The 18,034-nt window shown below is 45.3% G+C and overlaps 2 protein-coding genes across 2 annotated transcripts in view; one reads left to right on the top strand and one right to left on the bottom strand.

Moving 5' to 3' along the window:
- The window catches only part of LEF1 (lymphoid enhancer binding factor 1), a 131,413-nt gene extending 128,781 nt beyond the window's left edge, over positions 1 to 2,632 (top strand). The window contains exon 12 of the mRNA XM_072809864.1: positions 818 to 2,632. The gene's annotated coding sequence lies outside the window, so the exon portion shown is untranslated. The remainder of the gene's footprint in view (positions 1 to 817) is intronic.
- HADH (hydroxyacyl-CoA dehydrogenase) overlaps positions 1 to 18,034 on the bottom strand; it is a 45,737-nt gene that overhangs the window by 1,549 nt on the left and 26,154 nt on the right. The window contains exons 3-7 of the mRNA XM_072809869.1: positions 17,845 to 18,002; positions 13,867 to 13,993; positions 10,401 to 10,490; positions 6,156 to 6,228; positions 256 to 372 (exon numbers count right to left, since the gene is read on the bottom strand). Of these exons, the coding sequence (XP_072665970.1) occupies positions 256 to 372; positions 6,156 to 6,228; positions 10,401 to 10,490; positions 13,867 to 13,993; positions 17,845 to 18,002 (565 nt within the window). The remainder of the gene's footprint in view (positions 1 to 255; positions 373 to 6,155; positions 6,229 to 10,400; positions 10,491 to 13,866; positions 13,994 to 17,844; positions 18,003 to 18,034) is intronic.

The following is an 18,034-nucleotide window of genomic DNA, read 5'->3' as shown; positions in this document are numbered from 1 at the left end:
GCTGTATTTGAAACTTCCTGTGAGTCTCTAATTCAAAATGAAACAACTTAAAAATAAGACCCTGTGAGGAGACACCAGGCAATCACGTTTTTCCTTTTTCTTGCCATCTTTTAACCTGAATCTTTAAGCTGGTAGGCAGAACTTTGGAAAGTCTACTGAGTCCCCTGGTGATTTGTTTTAAATAGGCATTATAATTCACAGTTGAGACTACCTCAATTCCATTAAAGACAGACAAGAGAGAATTCCAATTCCTACCGTCCATGATGAACTTTGTAGTATCCAGCCCCACGTAATCGAGAAGCTCAAATGGGCCCAAGGGGTACCCAGCTCCCAGCTTCATAGCGGTGTCAATGTCCTCCTTGGATGCGTCACCTACGGACAAGAGGGCAGCATGGAACCATCACCATCCTTCCTACAGTTGTCCTTGTCATACTGTTAGTCCTAGAATTCACAGAATTTTACAAATTTGCACATTCAAAAACCATCCAAAGTTAGGGCTTCTGGCTATGATAAGATTTCATCTCAGAGGTACATGCCAAAGAGATCACAAGATTTTCAAAGCTATTCCACCACCAGGCTATTCTGTGAGGTGAATTCTAGAGTACTGCTACTGTGTTCATGGGGAGAGAAGACCCTGATGGTCTAGAAACATTAGTTATTTTTAATGGATTGGGATTTTCCAACTCTAAAATAATTTACAACATCCCTTAAAGCTAGAGCATATTTTTTTAATTGACAAATGGACTTCTTTAACGTAGGAAAGAACTAAGCTTTATATGTTTATATGTATTATATGCATATTTTTCTTTTCTTTCAGAGATTTGAGAGCAAGCAAGGGGAAGCACAAAGGGAGAGGGAGAGCATCTCAAGCAGACTCCTGCTGACCACAGAGCCCAACATGGGGCTGGATCTCATGACCCTGAGATCATGACTTAAGCCAAAATCAAGGGTCAGATGCTGAACCTACTGAGTCACTCAAGCACCCCATGCATATTTTTCTTTTCCAGCTTTCTTGGTTTTACAAGTAATGAGTATTCCTCTGAAGTCACACTCATATCAACCCTTTAGTCAAAATAAAAGTTAAAAAGAAGCCCAAATCTGCTTTAGAATTGCCACTCAAGTTTGAAAGTGTGTTTAGCAGATTCAGACAAGAGCCAATGTGCTTCTTCCCTAGAATTTTACCCTCAACTATTATGTTCTGGGGCCACAAGAAGTCTTTTAGAGAACCTGTTCCTTTTCTCCAAAATCAGGAATAGGAATGGTCTATAACAAGTGATCCGCAAGAATTTTGCTCCAAAGCATAAAGAAATGGTCAATTACACCAAAGCTAAATAAAAGGAGAAAAACTTCAAAGAGAACTTCATACCTAAACATATTTCAGATTCTTAGGCATGAGGAATAGTCTTAAACATCTATAAAGATTTTATATATATTTTGATTTATTTTAGAGAGAGCAAGAGTATAGTGGGAGAGGAAGAGAAAATCCCAACAGATGCTGTGGTGAGCGTGAAGGCCGACACAGGGCTCCATCTCATGACCCTGAAATCATGACCTGAGATCACAATGTGAACCAAAACCAAGAGTCGGACTCTTAACCAAATGCACCACCCAGGCACCCCAAGACTATATTTTTAAAAAGCATATGAAGTACATTTGAAGGTGATTAAAATACCAACAGATTATTTCTTATGAGTGACATTATTAATGCTTCACTAATTAGTCAACCAGAGGATGCTGAGAATCACGATTTGAGTTTCAGGCCATAAGAAAGCAAAAAGAGCAAAAATCATCATATACATCAGCTGCAAGTGACATCCTTCATTCATTCAACTTTAATTTATATCTGTTCCATAGCAGGCACCACAGACTTAGGATAAGACAGAGAAAAACAAGACAAGCACTCCAGTACTTGTGATAAGAGTGGGAAGGACTCAGATGTACACCAGTGCAGAAGATTCATGAAGATTCACAAGCCTCTGTGTGAGCAAAGGTGGAGAGATTTACTAACAGTGCCAACGTTTCACCAAAACTACCCACTAAGGCCCAGGCCCTGAAGGCTGAAGAGAATCCCAAGGGATGAATAGGCAAGAAAAGCATTCCAAGCAGAGGGAACAGCATGAGCAAAGGAGAAATGAGCAGGAACACAGCGACTGGCAAGTGGGTTCTGCTCAGAGGATTTCATCTGACCCTGAGGCTTCTATGCAGTTGGAGCCAGAATGCTAAATGGCCAGCCAGCACACCCCACTCCCGGCCCAGCACCTGCTGCTCCCTGTGCCTGGTGTCCTCCCTCCTCCAACATTTGACATTTGCTTCCCACAGGCCTCTCTGCTCGGGTGTCACCTCATCAGAGCACCCTGCCCCCTCCCTGCATAGAAACTAGCAACTGTAAGAACTCCAGGATAGGACCCCCGCCATCCTCTTCATTTTATCTTTCTCCTGGCTTACTGGTCGCAACCAAACACATTACCGACTGGTTCATTTACTGTGGACTGTCTGCCTCCTTTCATTAGAATACAGGATCCCAGGGAGATTTCTTACCTAAAGCCATTTAACTAAATCTATATTCAAGGACAAGTAATGAACCCTAAAGTCAATTCCGTAATTCCAGATTCGGTGACTCACTTGAAGACTATTTGATTTCAAAAAATAATATGAAGATAAAACAGATCAACAACAACAAAAAATCTAAGCAGTGTTACAAAGTCAGCAACCCTAAAAATTGTGAGTACTACAGAGCAAGAGAGGCAAAAGGAGGGAGAAATAAAACACACAGACTGGTATGCCAAGCGGGAGTAAAGATGGTATGTGTTTTAGACCAATAATTTCTAGACTTGTTTAGAGTCCAGCACTTCGCCGAGAATACACCATGCGTCCCAAAGAAAACATGCACCAGAACTTTACATCATCCTCAGGAGGTTCATGGGGGCTCCCTCCTCTCTTCAGTTAAGAGCCCCTAACTCTAGACAACAATGAAAAGCTTCCTCATGAACCCCCAGAACTTCTGCAAGGTGGGTGGGGACCTGGGGCCTGCCCTGACGTGTTTCTTAGGCTGGCTCATTGGCACCACCTGCCAGCCATTTTTGGTATTAACAAGAAGCCTGGGCGGCAGCTACAAGGATCACAACCACCACAGGGCCACCATTCCTCTCAACAGCCACCTATGTGCCTGTCCTATACAAGCACTTTGGGATGCAGGAAGAGGAGATACTTTCCAGGTACTGCAAAACAGTATAGCAGCAAAGAAAAAAAAAGCCACGTCATGCCACAGGGAGGAGAGTGGCCATCACCCTGAGGAAAAGCCAAAGTGTAACACAGATTATGTCCAGCTTGGGACACTGAGGACACTTGGTGGGACCTTGTAGTAAAGTGCGGGTAAGGTACGTGGCGACAGCAGGGGCAACTGGCAGTAAGAGCAGCTTCCCCAGTAAGCGAACTGTATTTGGATTAGTCTACAACCGAAACACCCAAGAGGTCTTGAGCAGAGGAATGACAGGAGGTCACACAGTGACTGGGGGACAGGCAATGACACTCCCAGAGCCTGCAACCAGCCTCGCCCTCTCCGAAGAGCTAACCATCTGGCCCCACCAGCGTGGGGAGTGGGACCTGTTGGGAGTGGGCATCTGACAGGGGGCAAGTGGCTACTGGGTGCCAGCCTGCTCAACGATCTGGAGAGAGCCCTCAAAGGGACAAGGGTGACCAACTGCACCAGCCAGGCCTCAGTTTAACAGCAAACAAATGCAAGCCACACTGAATGAGGACAGAAGGCAGGTCCAAGGAGGAAGAAGCCATGAGGCTGAAAGCATCAGAGAGCAGTGGCGAGGGGGAGATGAAGCGCCACCAGATGCCCCGTGGCTCTGGTGAACAGCACTGGTGCGGGCCCCAGCATTCTAAGAGCTGTTCAGTTGCCTGGGGGGTGTGAGTGGTGATGACAGAGGTGACTCTGCTCTGATGCCAACACATTCTCCTGATGGGCCTCCCCCACTCAGAGCAGCACTTCGCTAAGCAATACATATAGCACACACCTCCCAGGCTGACAGTGTTATGTGCCCCCGGAATTCACGTTAAAACCCTACCCCCAACATGTAGTAACAGGGGTAGGCCTTTGGGAGGTGATGGGGGTTAGATGAGATCATGCGGGTGGAGCCCCATGAGGTAACGAGAGCCCTTCAAAAAGTCAGGAGAGCTTGTTCCCTCTCTGCTCCCCGTCCCGTGAAAATATGACGAGAAGTCAGTGGTGTGCATCCCAGCAGAGGCCCTCACCAGAATCCCACCATCTGGCACCCTGGCCTTGGACTTGCAGCCTTCGGAACTGTAAAAAATAACTGTTGTTTATATGCCACCCAGTCTATGGTACTTGAGTTACAGAAGCCCACACTGACCAAGATGGTGTTGTACGGAGAAGTTCTCCCCGCAGAAGTCTGGGAAAGGCTGGGGGAAAAAACCAAAGTCACAGAGTATCTTCATTGCACGACTCTGCTGCTGGACCCCAAGACTCCCCAAGCTGTGTGGGGGTAGGGACAGTACATAGTGTCTCCCCACCATCCTGGACAACATGACAAATGAACAAACAGACATGGCAGGCAAGAGAGGAAGAATCCAGAAGAGCTTCGAGTTTCAAAGCAGAACTGATGCAGTTCAGCCAGCTGCTCAGAGCAGGCACATGGAGACCTGCGGGTGAGTGTACATCGAAGCACCCCCTCAGTGGGCCAGACTGGGGGCCGCAGTGGTGTGGCAAAGGGACACGGTAAGAAGCCCAAGGTATGACATATGGAGTCCAGACCATGGTGTGTCTGCAGGGCAACAGCACCCACACCCTGGACACCCCAGCTGCTCCCATAGCAGATGCTCCAGCTCCCAGGCCCTGAGAAGCCATGGGGCAAGAGGCAGAGGGGTGAGCAGTGGTGTGCTGTCCAGGGCAGCACCAAGGGCGGTCTAAGAACATGGTCCCCTGGGAGGCAGGGCACATGATGGAGGGTCAAAGGGACCACTGCCAGTGGGAGGGGAGGAAAAGACAAGAAAGTGCCTTTCAACTCACAATCAGATACAAGGTACATCTGAGAATATATCAAAGTGACAGTATGTTTCAGTGAGAAAAAAAAACATTAAGAGGTGGATTACCCACATGCTACATTCTGAAACATTACATTAAAAAGAAAAAAAAAACCCTGCCGTTCAAAGTAGGGTAAAATGCTTCACGCATTCTTTGAGGTGTAATTAGGCATATTTGTTGATAGATAAACACAGAAGTGCTGGTTTGATCTTGGAACACAAGTGTGGCAAATGCTTCCATAAAACAGAAAAGTTTTAATATTTAAAGCAGATTTTGAGGAAGCAAATGTGCTTTCATCTCTCTGGAAGAACTGGTGTAAATATTTTGTTTCAAAAATGACATTCTCAGGAGCCAAGCATTTGTGAATGAAGTAATTGAAAACAATTACACTTGCTTTTTATCCAGTCCTATTAAAGCCTATTTGCCTTTGAAGCAGACATGATAGTTACCTTTCCAGAAATGTGGTAGGGAAGGTAGGCAGGAGGATGCATGCCATTTTATAACCTTGGACCACATCCCAAGTTTTATATTTCTACAACAGGGGAAATCATTCTTTGTAAAATCAACAAGTATCAAAAAAAGCATTTGAGATCATTCTTAAGGTTAAAAAAAAAAATGCATCGGCATCATTTAGTAAGGATGGGGAAATCACTGTCACCATCAGCCTTGTCACTCACTTCCCATCACCTGTCACAGCAAAATTTTAGAACTTTAAGGAAATTTAAAGGTCCCTCAGTCTAGTGACTTACATTATTTTAAACAAGAAACTTTTTAATCAAAAGCAGAGATTTAGTATATAAATCCGGGCTGGTTATGCAATTGCTCTGGCTGAGCAATCGCATGTAATGGGGGGCGTGTGTGAAAGTGGGGGGCACATTCCAGAGCTACATCTCAGAGGCTCAGAGGCCTCGCAGGGAACCCTGGGGAACTGGGGAACACAAGGACAAAGGTTCCGGGGTCCAGGACGAGGTTGATTCACAAAGCTGAAAAAACAGGTTCCCTCCACACTAAGCATGGGCTAGCCATTAATACAGGGCCTGCTCGAGGACAGTGAGCATGCCAAGAGCTAAGACCTGCCGCTCCCGGCCCGGGTCCAGACAGCTACCTCGTTCATACAGCCTGATTGCTTCCATGAGGTATGGTATCAGGAGACGGTTCACAATGAACCCAGGAGTGTCCTGTTTTAGGAGAGAGAAGAGACAAATGAATTTTCACTGAACTTTTTCTTTTGTGAAGTCACCAGACTGCCATTCTTACTCTGCATCATATTACCCACACTTATCAAGCTCTACATTTTCAAAACTTCTTTTGAAGTACCAGCACAGCTCTACTTCTATAATACAGGACAATTTATCCAACAATTGTAATACTTAAAAAAAATTTAAAACTCAAACCTAGATGCCTCCACTGTAGGAGTCCTGAAATAAAGGCAGATCGAGGCAGAGAGGTCCCTGGAAAGAACACAGCAGTGATGGCAAGCAGTCTGGGCTTAAATTCTAATAGTTTCTGACACTGTGACATTCTGAAATCAGTTTCATCATTTGTGAAATGGGAGTAATAATTTCCACAAATTGTGAAGATAAATCAGAAAACACACACCATGCTGTGCCCTACATTCAAATGGTAGTACTTTCCTCTCCTGCATCACTTTCAGGAATCTAGAAAAAGTGTACTCCATCTTGAATAATAATCTTCACAGGAGCACCAATTCTCGAGCTTCCTGGAGCCATTTTTGGGCTACTTGGGATTTTCTCATGCTCTAGCACACAGCACAAGGAGGTTGCACCAGGGATGGTACCAGGGAGGACAAGGAAATGCCCTGACGAACCTTGGGCCTTCCATGGCAAGGCACCTCAGCCTCTCTATCCTGGATGACCCCCTTGTACTACACACCCCTTTCATTGATTTCCTCCTCATTAACATGCTTAATCATCTCTCCTGGAGGCTCGCTGTGGGATTTGGAGTCTATCTACTGTTTTTTTGGAGGGCATCTGTGGGGCAGGCTAGGCTGGTAATTTTTGTGGTGGTATTTATGTGAAACTGATTTCCACTAAGTAAATGGTGTAAATTTTAACCAAAGGCTGTGATGTTCCTGCAGGCAGAAATCCTCATTCTAGCCCTGAGCCTGTGTTCCCTTTCTAGCACACACTAGGCACTCCATAAACATAATTAATAAAGAAGGCCTACCTCACACACTACTCTTAGAGCTAACCTGACCGCATGCTGTGTGAACGTGGCAGTAACAGCCATAGGTTTTGTACCTCCTTTGACTCTGGACCAACAGAGATCTTGTCCTACTCCTATCTCCCATAGAGAGGAGCAAAACAGCTTTATCAGCTTAACCACAACTATATTAATGAAATGATGCTGACTTTATAACTAGGGCAAAAGTGCTTCTCAACTTCAGAAAGTTTATGGAAGAAACTCAGGACAGGGTACGTGAAGCACACAGATACAAGGTTAGAAGTCAGAAAGTACTCTAGGGAAAACGTCTGCCCCAATCATGATACACAATTACACATGATACAATTAATATCATCCACATAAAGAGGTCACAGAACTCAGGAACGAAAAAGTGCTAAAGCTCACAAAATATTCAAACTCACTAGTAATCAAAGTAGTACACTCATTAGAATAAAATAGCATTTTGCCAAGAAGATGACTGGCAAAAGTTTTTTTCCCCCATTACTAATATTCAATGCCATTGACGATTCAGACACACATATGTTCTCAAGATACTGGTATGTAAATCGTAGAGAGACACAGTCTCTCAATAAAGCAATTTAATTTTATGTACATTTTATATTCATTTATTAAATATATTTTATTTACTGCACTATGTGCCAAGCATTGTTCTATGTACTTTACAAGTATTAATCCATTTACTCCTATGATAACCCTATGAGGCCAGCCTATTATTACCTTTACATGGTGGAGAGGACACTAAGGCACAAATAGGTTAAGTAACTTGCCCAAGAACACACAGCTAACAGATGTTTAGATTTGATCCCAGTTACACTGGCTCCAGAGTCCATGATCTCACCCTTTTTATACTGCGCTCTCAAGAAGTCTATGAAGAAAGACACATTCTGGGCACATCAATGTCATTCTGCTATGTTGAGCGTTGGTCCACTGTGATCCTCTAAGCCAGATCCAGGCCCCAGCCGGCTTCTGTACAGTTCCACCGCAGCGCAGCCATGCACCCCCAATGCGAGGGGGCTATGGTGCCCCCTCCCCCAACAGCAGACCTGAGTAGGTACAACTGAGGCTGTGGATACTTAAACATTACTATCTGGTGCTCTACAGGAAAGTATGCTGATCCTTGTTCTTTGTGGTTGCCTTATATTTGGGCTCTTCATCGAGAACCTGCATAACTGACCCAAAAGCTTTAAGGTATCACCCAGGAAAGAGTCTGAAATGATGTAACCAGGCCATTTTATGAGATCAGAGTTCCCCTCCCAGCACCTCCCGGGGCCACTCCAATCAAAGAATGGATCATCACCCTCCATGAGTTAATGACTGTGCTGCTAAAGATAATCATTGCCTGTCCCTGCACTTTTCACCTTCTTATATAGCTTCTGATTTGCTACACACTGATGTTCTTTCTTTTTTTTTTAAAGAAGCATACTTCTTTTTTATTTATTTATTTATTTTTAATTTTTATTTACTTATGATAGGCACACAGTGAGAGAGAGAGGCAGAGACACAGCCAGAGGGAGAAGCAGGCTCCATGCACTGGGAGCCCGATGTGGGATTCGATCCCGAATCTCCAGGATTGCGCCCTGGGCCAAAGGCAGGCACTAAACCGCTGCGCCACCCAGGGATCCCCTGATGTTCTTTCTTACACCATTACTACTTTCCACCACTAACAAAGCACAAATCAGTAAGAAACAACATCTGGTTATTGATGTGAATTTTGTTTAAGTGCAGACAATTTAAAACCACGAAAGAAAGAAAGAAAGAAAGAAAGAAAGAAAGAGAGAGAGAGAGAGAGAGAGAGAGAGAAAGAAAGAAAGAAAGAAAGAAAGAAAGAAAGAAAGAAAGAAAGAAGGAAGGAAGGAAGGAAGGAAGGAAGGAAAGGAAGGAAAGGAAGGAAAGGAAGGAAAGGAAGGAAAGGAAAGGAAGGAAAGGAAGGAAAGGAAGGAAAGGAAGGAAAGGAAGGAAAGGAAGGAAAGAAAGGAAGGAAGGAAGGAAGGAAGGAAGGAAGGAAGAAAAGAAAGAAAGAAAGAAAGAAAGAAAGAAAGAAAGAAAGAAAGAAAGAAAGAAAGAAAGAAAGGAAGGAAGGAAGGAAGGAAGGAAGGGTTAAAAAATGAGACTCCTTAACAATGCTACACTCCTGGGGGGGGGGGGGTGAGGGGGGGGTTGGCACAGGAGTCTGCTCTCTCAAGCTATGGAGTCCGCACCGACAGATGACTTACTCAGATGTTCCTGAACAACAGGAGTTTCTGTAGGTTCTGTAGGTTACTACAATACTGTGAGTTCAATCTGGAGAATATTTTAGAAAGCAAAAGCATACTGTAAGAAGAACCACAACTACTGAAAAAGATTGTGGTCACAAAAGTAGATGCCTACTTATAAAAATCTGTTAACGGCACGGCACGTCACAACTGCCCATTTAGGAAGATTACCAAGTCATGCAGAAGTGCAGTGCTTAACTTTTGGGAGGACTAAAGAGGAACTAACAACAAATGGAGACCGAAGGGGATCTACAAAGTAGGAGACTGCAGCTGGGGTCATTTCCCATATAACAACTGAGTATTGCCAAGAGGGAAAAAAGCCTGGAGGCATGCTTCCCACTCGGCTATGCTTCTTAATGAAAAACAAAACCAAACCTCAATGCCACACTCCCTGAGAAACAGCTTCATTAATCCTACCTGGGGGAGCGGGCTCTTCCTGTCTCTCTCATTTCCCTAACCACCTGTTGTGCTCTTTCCCAAAGTGAGGCACTGGTGTTCAGTTTGTAATGCTGTGTCCACCGCACTGTGCCGACGCAAAGACTCCTTGGCTCCCCCAGGTCCAGCAGAGGCTGAAGCCAATGGTATAACAAAAACCACTTAGGGAAACACAGCAGCCCATCAACAGACAAAAGCAAGATCCAGAGTTTTCTACTCAGCTGAAGCTCTGGCTCTATTCAGAATTCGAACTACCAACCTGATAGCCCTGGGAGAGGCTTAGGGTATGGCTCCCCTGCTGGCAAACTAAAAAAGAAGCACAGTTTGCTCTTTACAGCCCCCAGACAGGCCTGAGGTGAGGGTGCCCCATCTTTCACATCTTCCTATGGAAGAATTCTACCCCAGATAAGTCGGTTCTAAGGAAAACCACCCCCCTTCCAGAGGTACTTATACTCTACCTTACAAGAAACAGGATGCTTTCCCAGGACTTTGGTGAAGTCTATCAGAGATTCATAAGTCTTCTGGCTGGTCATTGGTGTTTTAATGACCTGGAAATGCAAAGCAGAGAATTATGACCAGAATTAGCAAACAACAGCAACACAACGATTCAAGAAAACACTGATGTGAAAGTGTCTACACAGAAGATGGCAAAAATCATCTGTTTCAGAATACAAGGATCTCAAGCCAGAAACAAAGAGCTGACCAAAATGTCCACTTTAAGACAGTGAGGTACTACAAAATGTATAAGATCAAGGCTTAAAAAATAAACGTGTATGTGTGGAAGAGAGTTTTATAGACCTTGTCCCCGAGACAGACTGGGGTTCAAATATCCATCACACCACTTACTGGCACAGTGATCCTGGGCACGGTTCTTGAAATTGAAATGACACTGAATTCACTCCCTCCACCTCAAAGAACCGAAGTGAGGGGACACAGTCGAATTAGATTAGGAGGTAAAGCATTAAGTGCAGCTCCTAGGAGGTGTACAGTGCTCGGTAAATGCTGTCTTTTCTTACTGCTTTACTTGGTATTGTTAATTTATTTCATGGAAGTAACTGGATGTCTACTGACTGTGACAACACCCCTTCAAGTACTCTGCCTGGAGTGCCAGCTTCCCCTAGTCTAGATGAGGAGAATGTATCCCAGGAAAACAGAGTGATTTCCCCAAGTCACAGGTCTTCTGGACATTTTGATGAGTATCCCTCCCATACTCCACCCTATCCCACACAGATGCCCTAGAGCCCACCAGCTCCCTTTGCATCAGAACAGGCTTATCCCACAGAAGAAGGTTTTCATTTCCAGCACACCTGCCAGGCACCTAGGGAAGGCTCCTGGCAGCCCTCTGGACCCATGAGGTGCAAGCATGCAGGCAAGAGTACAGCTGCTCCCCGCTCTCCCATACTGGCCCACTGGCACTCCAGGAGGTCATCTCCCCCAACCCCACCCCCACCTGGCAGTCAGCCCCCAGGACACATTTAGAAAATTCAGCGGTCAAGAACTAGATTTTGGTAAATAGAGACCCAGGTGAATTTGAACTTAAGTGTATCTATAACTTAAATGCCAGTTAAGGAACTTCAATGAGAGTCAAAGCAAACTGGCTTGGCTTTCCCATTAGACCCTTCATATGAGATTAGACAACTCAATCAACCCCTGTGCCTCACTCTCTACTATGAAACAGGGATAATGATACTTGATATATCCTCCACCTTGTGAGAGGTCTGTGTGGCTTAATAAGCTAGTAGTGTCTGTGCAGGATGAAAGGTGCTATATAAATGAAGAGAACTATTACCATCCATCTTTTAATGTGATCACAATTCCGGGTGTGTGGTATGTTATGACACTAAGGGAAGTGAATGAGCAGCACAGAAAAAGGCACCACAAACATGGGGATGAGGAATGGGATGAGATAGACCAGAAACTACTCTGCAAACACCATAAATCAAACAGCAGTCCAAGAGTTATCCAAAAGGAAGTATAAAAAGGTCTCCAATAGAACCCCACAGGTTAAACTAGAACAAAGGCTGCTAATTATAAAGTTTCAAGTATAATTTGTTGATTTAAAGGAGTCAGCAGTAAAGATTTTTTAAACAGAAGGATGCATATTTATTCATCCATTTAACAAACAGCAACATACTACCGATACTCTGTTTATAGTTCCAATATAGTCTGAAAAAATACATCTACACATATGTGTGTGTCTTGTCCTAAGTAAGGAGAGCTGCTCAATTTAGGATACGATTTATTTTTGTGCTCACCACCAGCGACACATATGTGAACACCTAAAAATAAAAACTGAATAAAGAGCACTTTTTTTAGAAAACATTTCCTAGGGACGCCTGGGTGACTCAGTGGTTGAGCGTCTGCCTTTGGCTCAGGGCGTGATCCCAGATCCAAGGATCCAGTCCCACATCAGGCTCCCCAGGGAGCCTGCTTCTCCCTCTGCCTATGTCTCTGCCTCTCTCTGTGTCTCTCATGAATAAATAAATAAATCTTTAAAAAAACATTTTCTACAGAATAGTAAATTTGCTAAGCATTAGCTGTTAACCAACATGCTACATTTCCAAAAACATAAGATATTAGATAAACACAGTTGAAAACAACATTAGAGTTTGAAGTGAATCTATACAATGTGTCTTTATCTCCAAAATACTGGTACCTGACACAGTAACTAAGGAAAGTGACTAGTCCTCAAGCACTGAAATGTTGAAAATTCCACCATTCCACTTCTTTACTCTTTTCTGCTTAAGGATAAATGCAGTTTTTTTTTATTCCTTGCACCACCACCCCCTCTTCATTCCTCAACTTCTTCAAAAACATCCTTAGGAAGGGAGAGAACATTGGAAGAGGCTGAAGAGCAATGTTAGCAGAATAAATAAATTCCTATCGCAGGTCAGAGCCGTCTTTGAAAGGAAACTAAGGAAATGCAGTCATAATTAAAGTGGAGCGAATGCTTATGGGAGGGGGAGGTGCCGAGGGCGTGTGAGATGAAGGATGGAAAAGGCTGGCAGGAGAAGGCACCAGTGGAGAAAGCAAACCCTGGGACTCTCCCAGGGAGTCCTGGCCAATCCCCGGAGGTCTGCTTGGCTCCACATCCCCCACACTTCGCACGGCAGTAACTCTTCAACCCCAGAATAAATGCTACTTTAATAGCAGCTGCTCCTCAGGCCCTGTAATTAGCCCCGTGTAAAAGGCAAGTTGCCACATTTCAGGTGCAAATTGTCTATGTGACTCGTCTCCCTGTACCCAAGTCTCCAAGCAAGCAGAAGCAACCCAAAGATCACTGGGAGCCCACTCCCCTCCGTCTCAAGGGTCTGCGCTCAGGAGGTTCAGGCTATAGGGAGCTGCTTTAATAGTTGGGATCAGAACACAAGGGAGATGTGCCTCATCTGGGGACAATAAATACTAAGGCCCTGTGACCTGAGCCGGAAATCAACCCAGCAATGCTGGACAAGGGGGTACAGTGGCTCCTATGTAAAACCAGGCTGATAAAACTCCACTTACAGCCTAGAGCAAACTGACCTCACTGAGACAGTATAAACGTGTGGCTCTGCCCTCTGTGGTCTCATCAGCCAGTGGTCTGTACTGCTGTCTTCCTACTCAGGTGCCTCTTCTCTGCACTGCCCATCACATACGGCACAAATACATAAATGACATTCCACAAAGTTAGCAGCCCTCCTGGACATCACTGGTCAGACCACTGGGCTGTGAAGAGACAAAGTACAAAGGCCTTCCTAGATCTCAGGGCTTTCTTCTGGCTCTCAAAGGACAGAGAAATGCTGTGGCCTGAGAAATGCTAGCCCAAAGACAACCTTCCACCCTCCTGTTAAAATCCACCCAAAGCAATCCCCAGCACAAAGGGTATGACTCAGGGAGCAGGACTGGGAAAGTTGGCAGGGCAAGCAGGCACACGCAACACCCGCTGACCTCCACAAGCTTCATCAAGGGCACTGGGTTGAAGAAATGGAGTCCGGCGAATCGGTCCTGTCTTGTGGTGGCATTGGCTATGTTGGTGATCTGCAGAGAGGAAGTGTTGCTGGCAAAGATGGTGTGTCTGTGGAGAGAAAGATGGTGAATTCATGGAAACAAACAGGACTACTCTGGATGCGATGCACAAGGCCATGGTCTAGCATCCAGATCTGTCGTCTTGACTCCTAGAGGAAGTGAGGGAAAAGAGATCTTCACACAAGAGCTGAAATCAAGTGACTAGTTTCATTTAAAGTTTGAAATTTTGGGCAGCCTGGGTGGCTCAGTGGTTTAGCACCGCCTTCAGCCCAGAGCATGATCCCAGAGACCCAGGATCGAGTCCCAGATCAGGCTCCCTGCATGGAGCCTGCTTCTCTTTCTGCCTGTGTCTCTGCCCCTCTCTCTCTGTGTCTCTATGAATAAATAAATAAAATCCTTAAAAAATAAAATAAAGTTTGAAATTTTAAATTAGGTAATTTAAACTCACCTGTTTCAAAGGCATATTTAATCCTACCAGTCTTTCATTTATTTTCAGGAGCAACATTTCTCCACTTTTATTAGTTGATTTTCATGGTATGTGGGGGAAAACGGAGGCTGCTACTTAGTCAATCTCAGTCACGAAATGAAACCCTAAATGAGCACGGATTAATGAAGGAAAGGATGCACCACAGACCCTCAAAGTTAACAAGAGACCTAAGTCATTAAGATCTTTTCCCCTCAAGTGAAAAGCCTTAATTTTCACTAAATGGGAATTAAACTGAGGACAGAAGAAAGCCAACATGGTCCAGAAACAGTTTCAAGGTTGCACAGGTAGACCTGGGGAAGGAAGGATACATGTACATGGTATCTTGATAGTTCAAGATAGTCTGCTTATAAGATATCCCAAAAAAGCAGGGGTGCCTGGGTGGCTCAGTTGGTTGAGCATCCAACTCTTGATTTCGGCTCCGATCATGATCTCAGGGTCCTGCAATGGAGCCCCACATCCAAGTTAAGATTCTTTCTCTCCCTGTCTGTTGCTCCCCACCCTATTCACTATCTCAAAAAGAGAAAGAAAGAAAGAAAGAAAGAAAGAAAGAAAGAAAGAAAGAAAGAAAGAAAGAAAGAAAGAAAGAAAGAAAGAAAGAAAGGAAGAAAGAGAAAGAAGAGGAAAGAAGGAATCTCCTTAAAAAAGAAGTACCATCTTTTTTTGTGTACATAATATTTATTTTTCAAAATCTGTATTGACTGAAAACAAATTCAATTTTTAAAGAGCACAGGAAAGCGGGGTGCCAAAGGCATTACAGGCACAAAGACAAGCAAGACTTCTAGGCTTTCCTATAGCGCCACCTTGTGGGTTCGCATACATAAAACAGCCTAATGCTAATTAGAACCATACTGGCCGGATCAGTGCAGGAAGGGGAGTGGTCCCTTACTGACCAGATTTGGGGGTTCTAGCTTACCCAAAAGGCAATATTACAATCTGCCTGATGTCAGGGGTGAGTGGGAGAAGAAACACAAGTGAGGATGACATAAGCCCTGTTCGGATGCACACCACAGACCACAGCAGCAGGGCCATGGGGCCGCCCCAAGGCTGTGCTGGCAGGGGCTGTTACACTCATAATGTGGTACCTTTTAATAGGACAACTGAAGGGTGACTTGCATGCAGAAAGGAGATATGCAGGCACACTGGAATGCACATTTCATTAAAGGACATCAAAGCCCAGTCCCGAGCGTCTCCAGTCCAAGGTACTCCCAGTATACATGTTAGCAGAAGGGGAAAGATGCTCCTCACAGACCTCGACCTCCCCCTCTTCCAGTCAGCTGTGCTGGCTCTGCACCCAACAGCTCTCGCACTGCCTTCTTCCCACACAAACACAATGTTTGTTGTGACATATTAAACTTACTAGGTTGCCTTATCTTCCATGAAAAAGTACATTCACACGTTTTCCTTGGAACACTGGACCCTTGGACAGTCTTTGGTTCTTCCCTTTCTGACACTCAGGTACCCAAAACACTACTTTCTTCAATGTACTAACAGACAATTGACAGCACAAACATAGTGATCATCAGCAACGCCCCCAAGCCTTAGTGTGGAGAACTCAAGCGAGGCTGGCAGGGAGTGTGGCAGACAGGAGAGAAGGACAGGACCCAGCTGGCGCTCACTGTGGACCTGGGCCAAGCTCTTTGTGTGCCTTCCTCAGACTGCAGCTAGGAGAGTTGTGTTCCTTTCCAGGGTGTCAGGGCTGCCGTCAGAAACATGGCCACTAGCACGTACGCTCCTCTCTTGTTGCAGGAGTCACTACAGAACGTAACAGTCAAGGGTATCTCAATGGAGCTACTTAAACAAATGAAACACAAAACTTAGTAGGTGTGCAATAAAGGTGGTGGTCTAAAATGAACACAAGAGTGTAGAGAAGGGACAGCTGATGGCCAGAAGCAAGGTCACATCTATGGTGTGCCCTTTCCCGTGTCACATCTGTGTGACATAAGCCTGCCTGAAAGTGCCTAGTACAGTACCTGACACACAGGAGGCCCTCAGGAAATGGCCAAATTAAATTAACATCCTAAACAACTATGTAAATAGATACCGCTACCCCTATTCTGCAGAGATCGCTAGGGGAACTAGTCTTGAGAGAGTTAGAGCTGGGAAGGTCTTGGAAATTATTCACTCCTAAGTGCTCATTCCAATTAGAGGGAAAAAAAAACTGAGGGCCAGAAAGGCTTCATGACTAAAGACAGAGAGGGAAGAGGTGGGGACATGGCCCCAGGCCATCTGACTTTCCCCTAACAGTCCTTGCATTACTCACACTGACACGAGGGCAGTCAGACCTGCTACTGTCACTAAGGAATGACCAACATTTTAATAAAGGCCAATTTACTTGACTAAACCTCTCCTGGGGTGGAGGGTGCTCTTATTATTTCTGAGGGCTCCCTGCTCACTGGGGAGCCAATATCCGTACCAAAGAGTTTTCTGTTTCTGCAGTCCCTAAATGTCAACATAAAGAGCATAAGCACAGTCATCAGCAGAGTGACATACAGGTGACAGACGGGTCTCTTCTTTTGTCAGGGACAGGGCTTCTCTCCAGACACCAGGCCATACACCTATGAGGGCTGACATTCCAGCAGGCTAGCAGGCAAGTGTCCCTCTTCAGCCGCTCACTGCTCACTGGCTGCCTAAGAATTACTTCTGTCATATAATCTTATTCTGACTCAGTTCTAACCAAGAAGGGTGAAGTGTGGCTAATGGCTAACCAAGCCCCAAGGAGAGCACGAATAAATCAGCCAGGTGTCACAACTGCCAAAAGCCCAAAGTCAAATACTAAGGAAGGCTTGGGACTCTGTGACCAAAAACTCGCTGTTGCTTATTGGCACAGCCAGTCCTGAGTCCCAGGCACCCGTAGGCCTAACCTACGTGGGGCTGACTCTCCCCTCCCAGCTTTTGCCAGGAAGCCTGGAAGGAACTCAATGCTCCTGTAATGCTCCGAAGTGTTTTGACTTAATCCAGCTACAGCTCAAAACAGGATAACAAAGGAACTTTGTGTAGACAGGAAGGCACTCCCTTCAATGGCACCACTCTGTATGTTCCACTCAAACTACTCAGGTTCCTCAGCAGACATCTGAGGACATGCCCAAGCCTCTTCATCCTCTGGCCTGGGAAAGCCCATGGTCCAGACATTGCAAGAGACAGAAAACTGTCCCTGAGAGGACCCTCCACTTTACTGTGGGAAATTCCACCTTCATTTGGGGACAAGAATCAGATGAAGGTGGCCCAAGCCTTGGGAAGCAGTCTGGGAGTGGGTGGATGGAGAACAGGGGAAATGGTGTCAGGTCTTCTGAAAACAGCTTTAGGGGAGCAGAAAGAGAAGTGGGCTTGGTGTCAAAAGACTCCCTCCCGGGAGGAAAGCCCAAGCCCAGGGATGGAGTCCTCAGACCCAGCAAGAACACCCAAGGGTCACATACTCAGAGGCAAATTTGTCCAGCCTCTTGAAGAGCTCGTTTTTCGCCTTCAGATTCTCCACGATGGCCTCCACCACCAGGTCCGTGCTATGGACTACAGATGCCGCGTCCGTGCTGGTCGATATGCTGCTCAGGGTCTTCTCCACAAATTCATCGCCCGCCTAACGGTGGAAGGAAGAAGAGAGCACTCACT

This window comes from Canis lupus, chromosome 33 (genome assembly GCF_048164855.1).
Source record: "Canis lupus baileyi chromosome 33, mCanLup2.hap1, whole genome shotgun sequence".
Lineage (NCBI taxonomy): Eukaryota > Metazoa > Chordata > Mammalia > Carnivora > Canidae > Canis > Canis lupus.
This window is presented reverse-complemented; position numbering and strand designations above follow the sequence as displayed.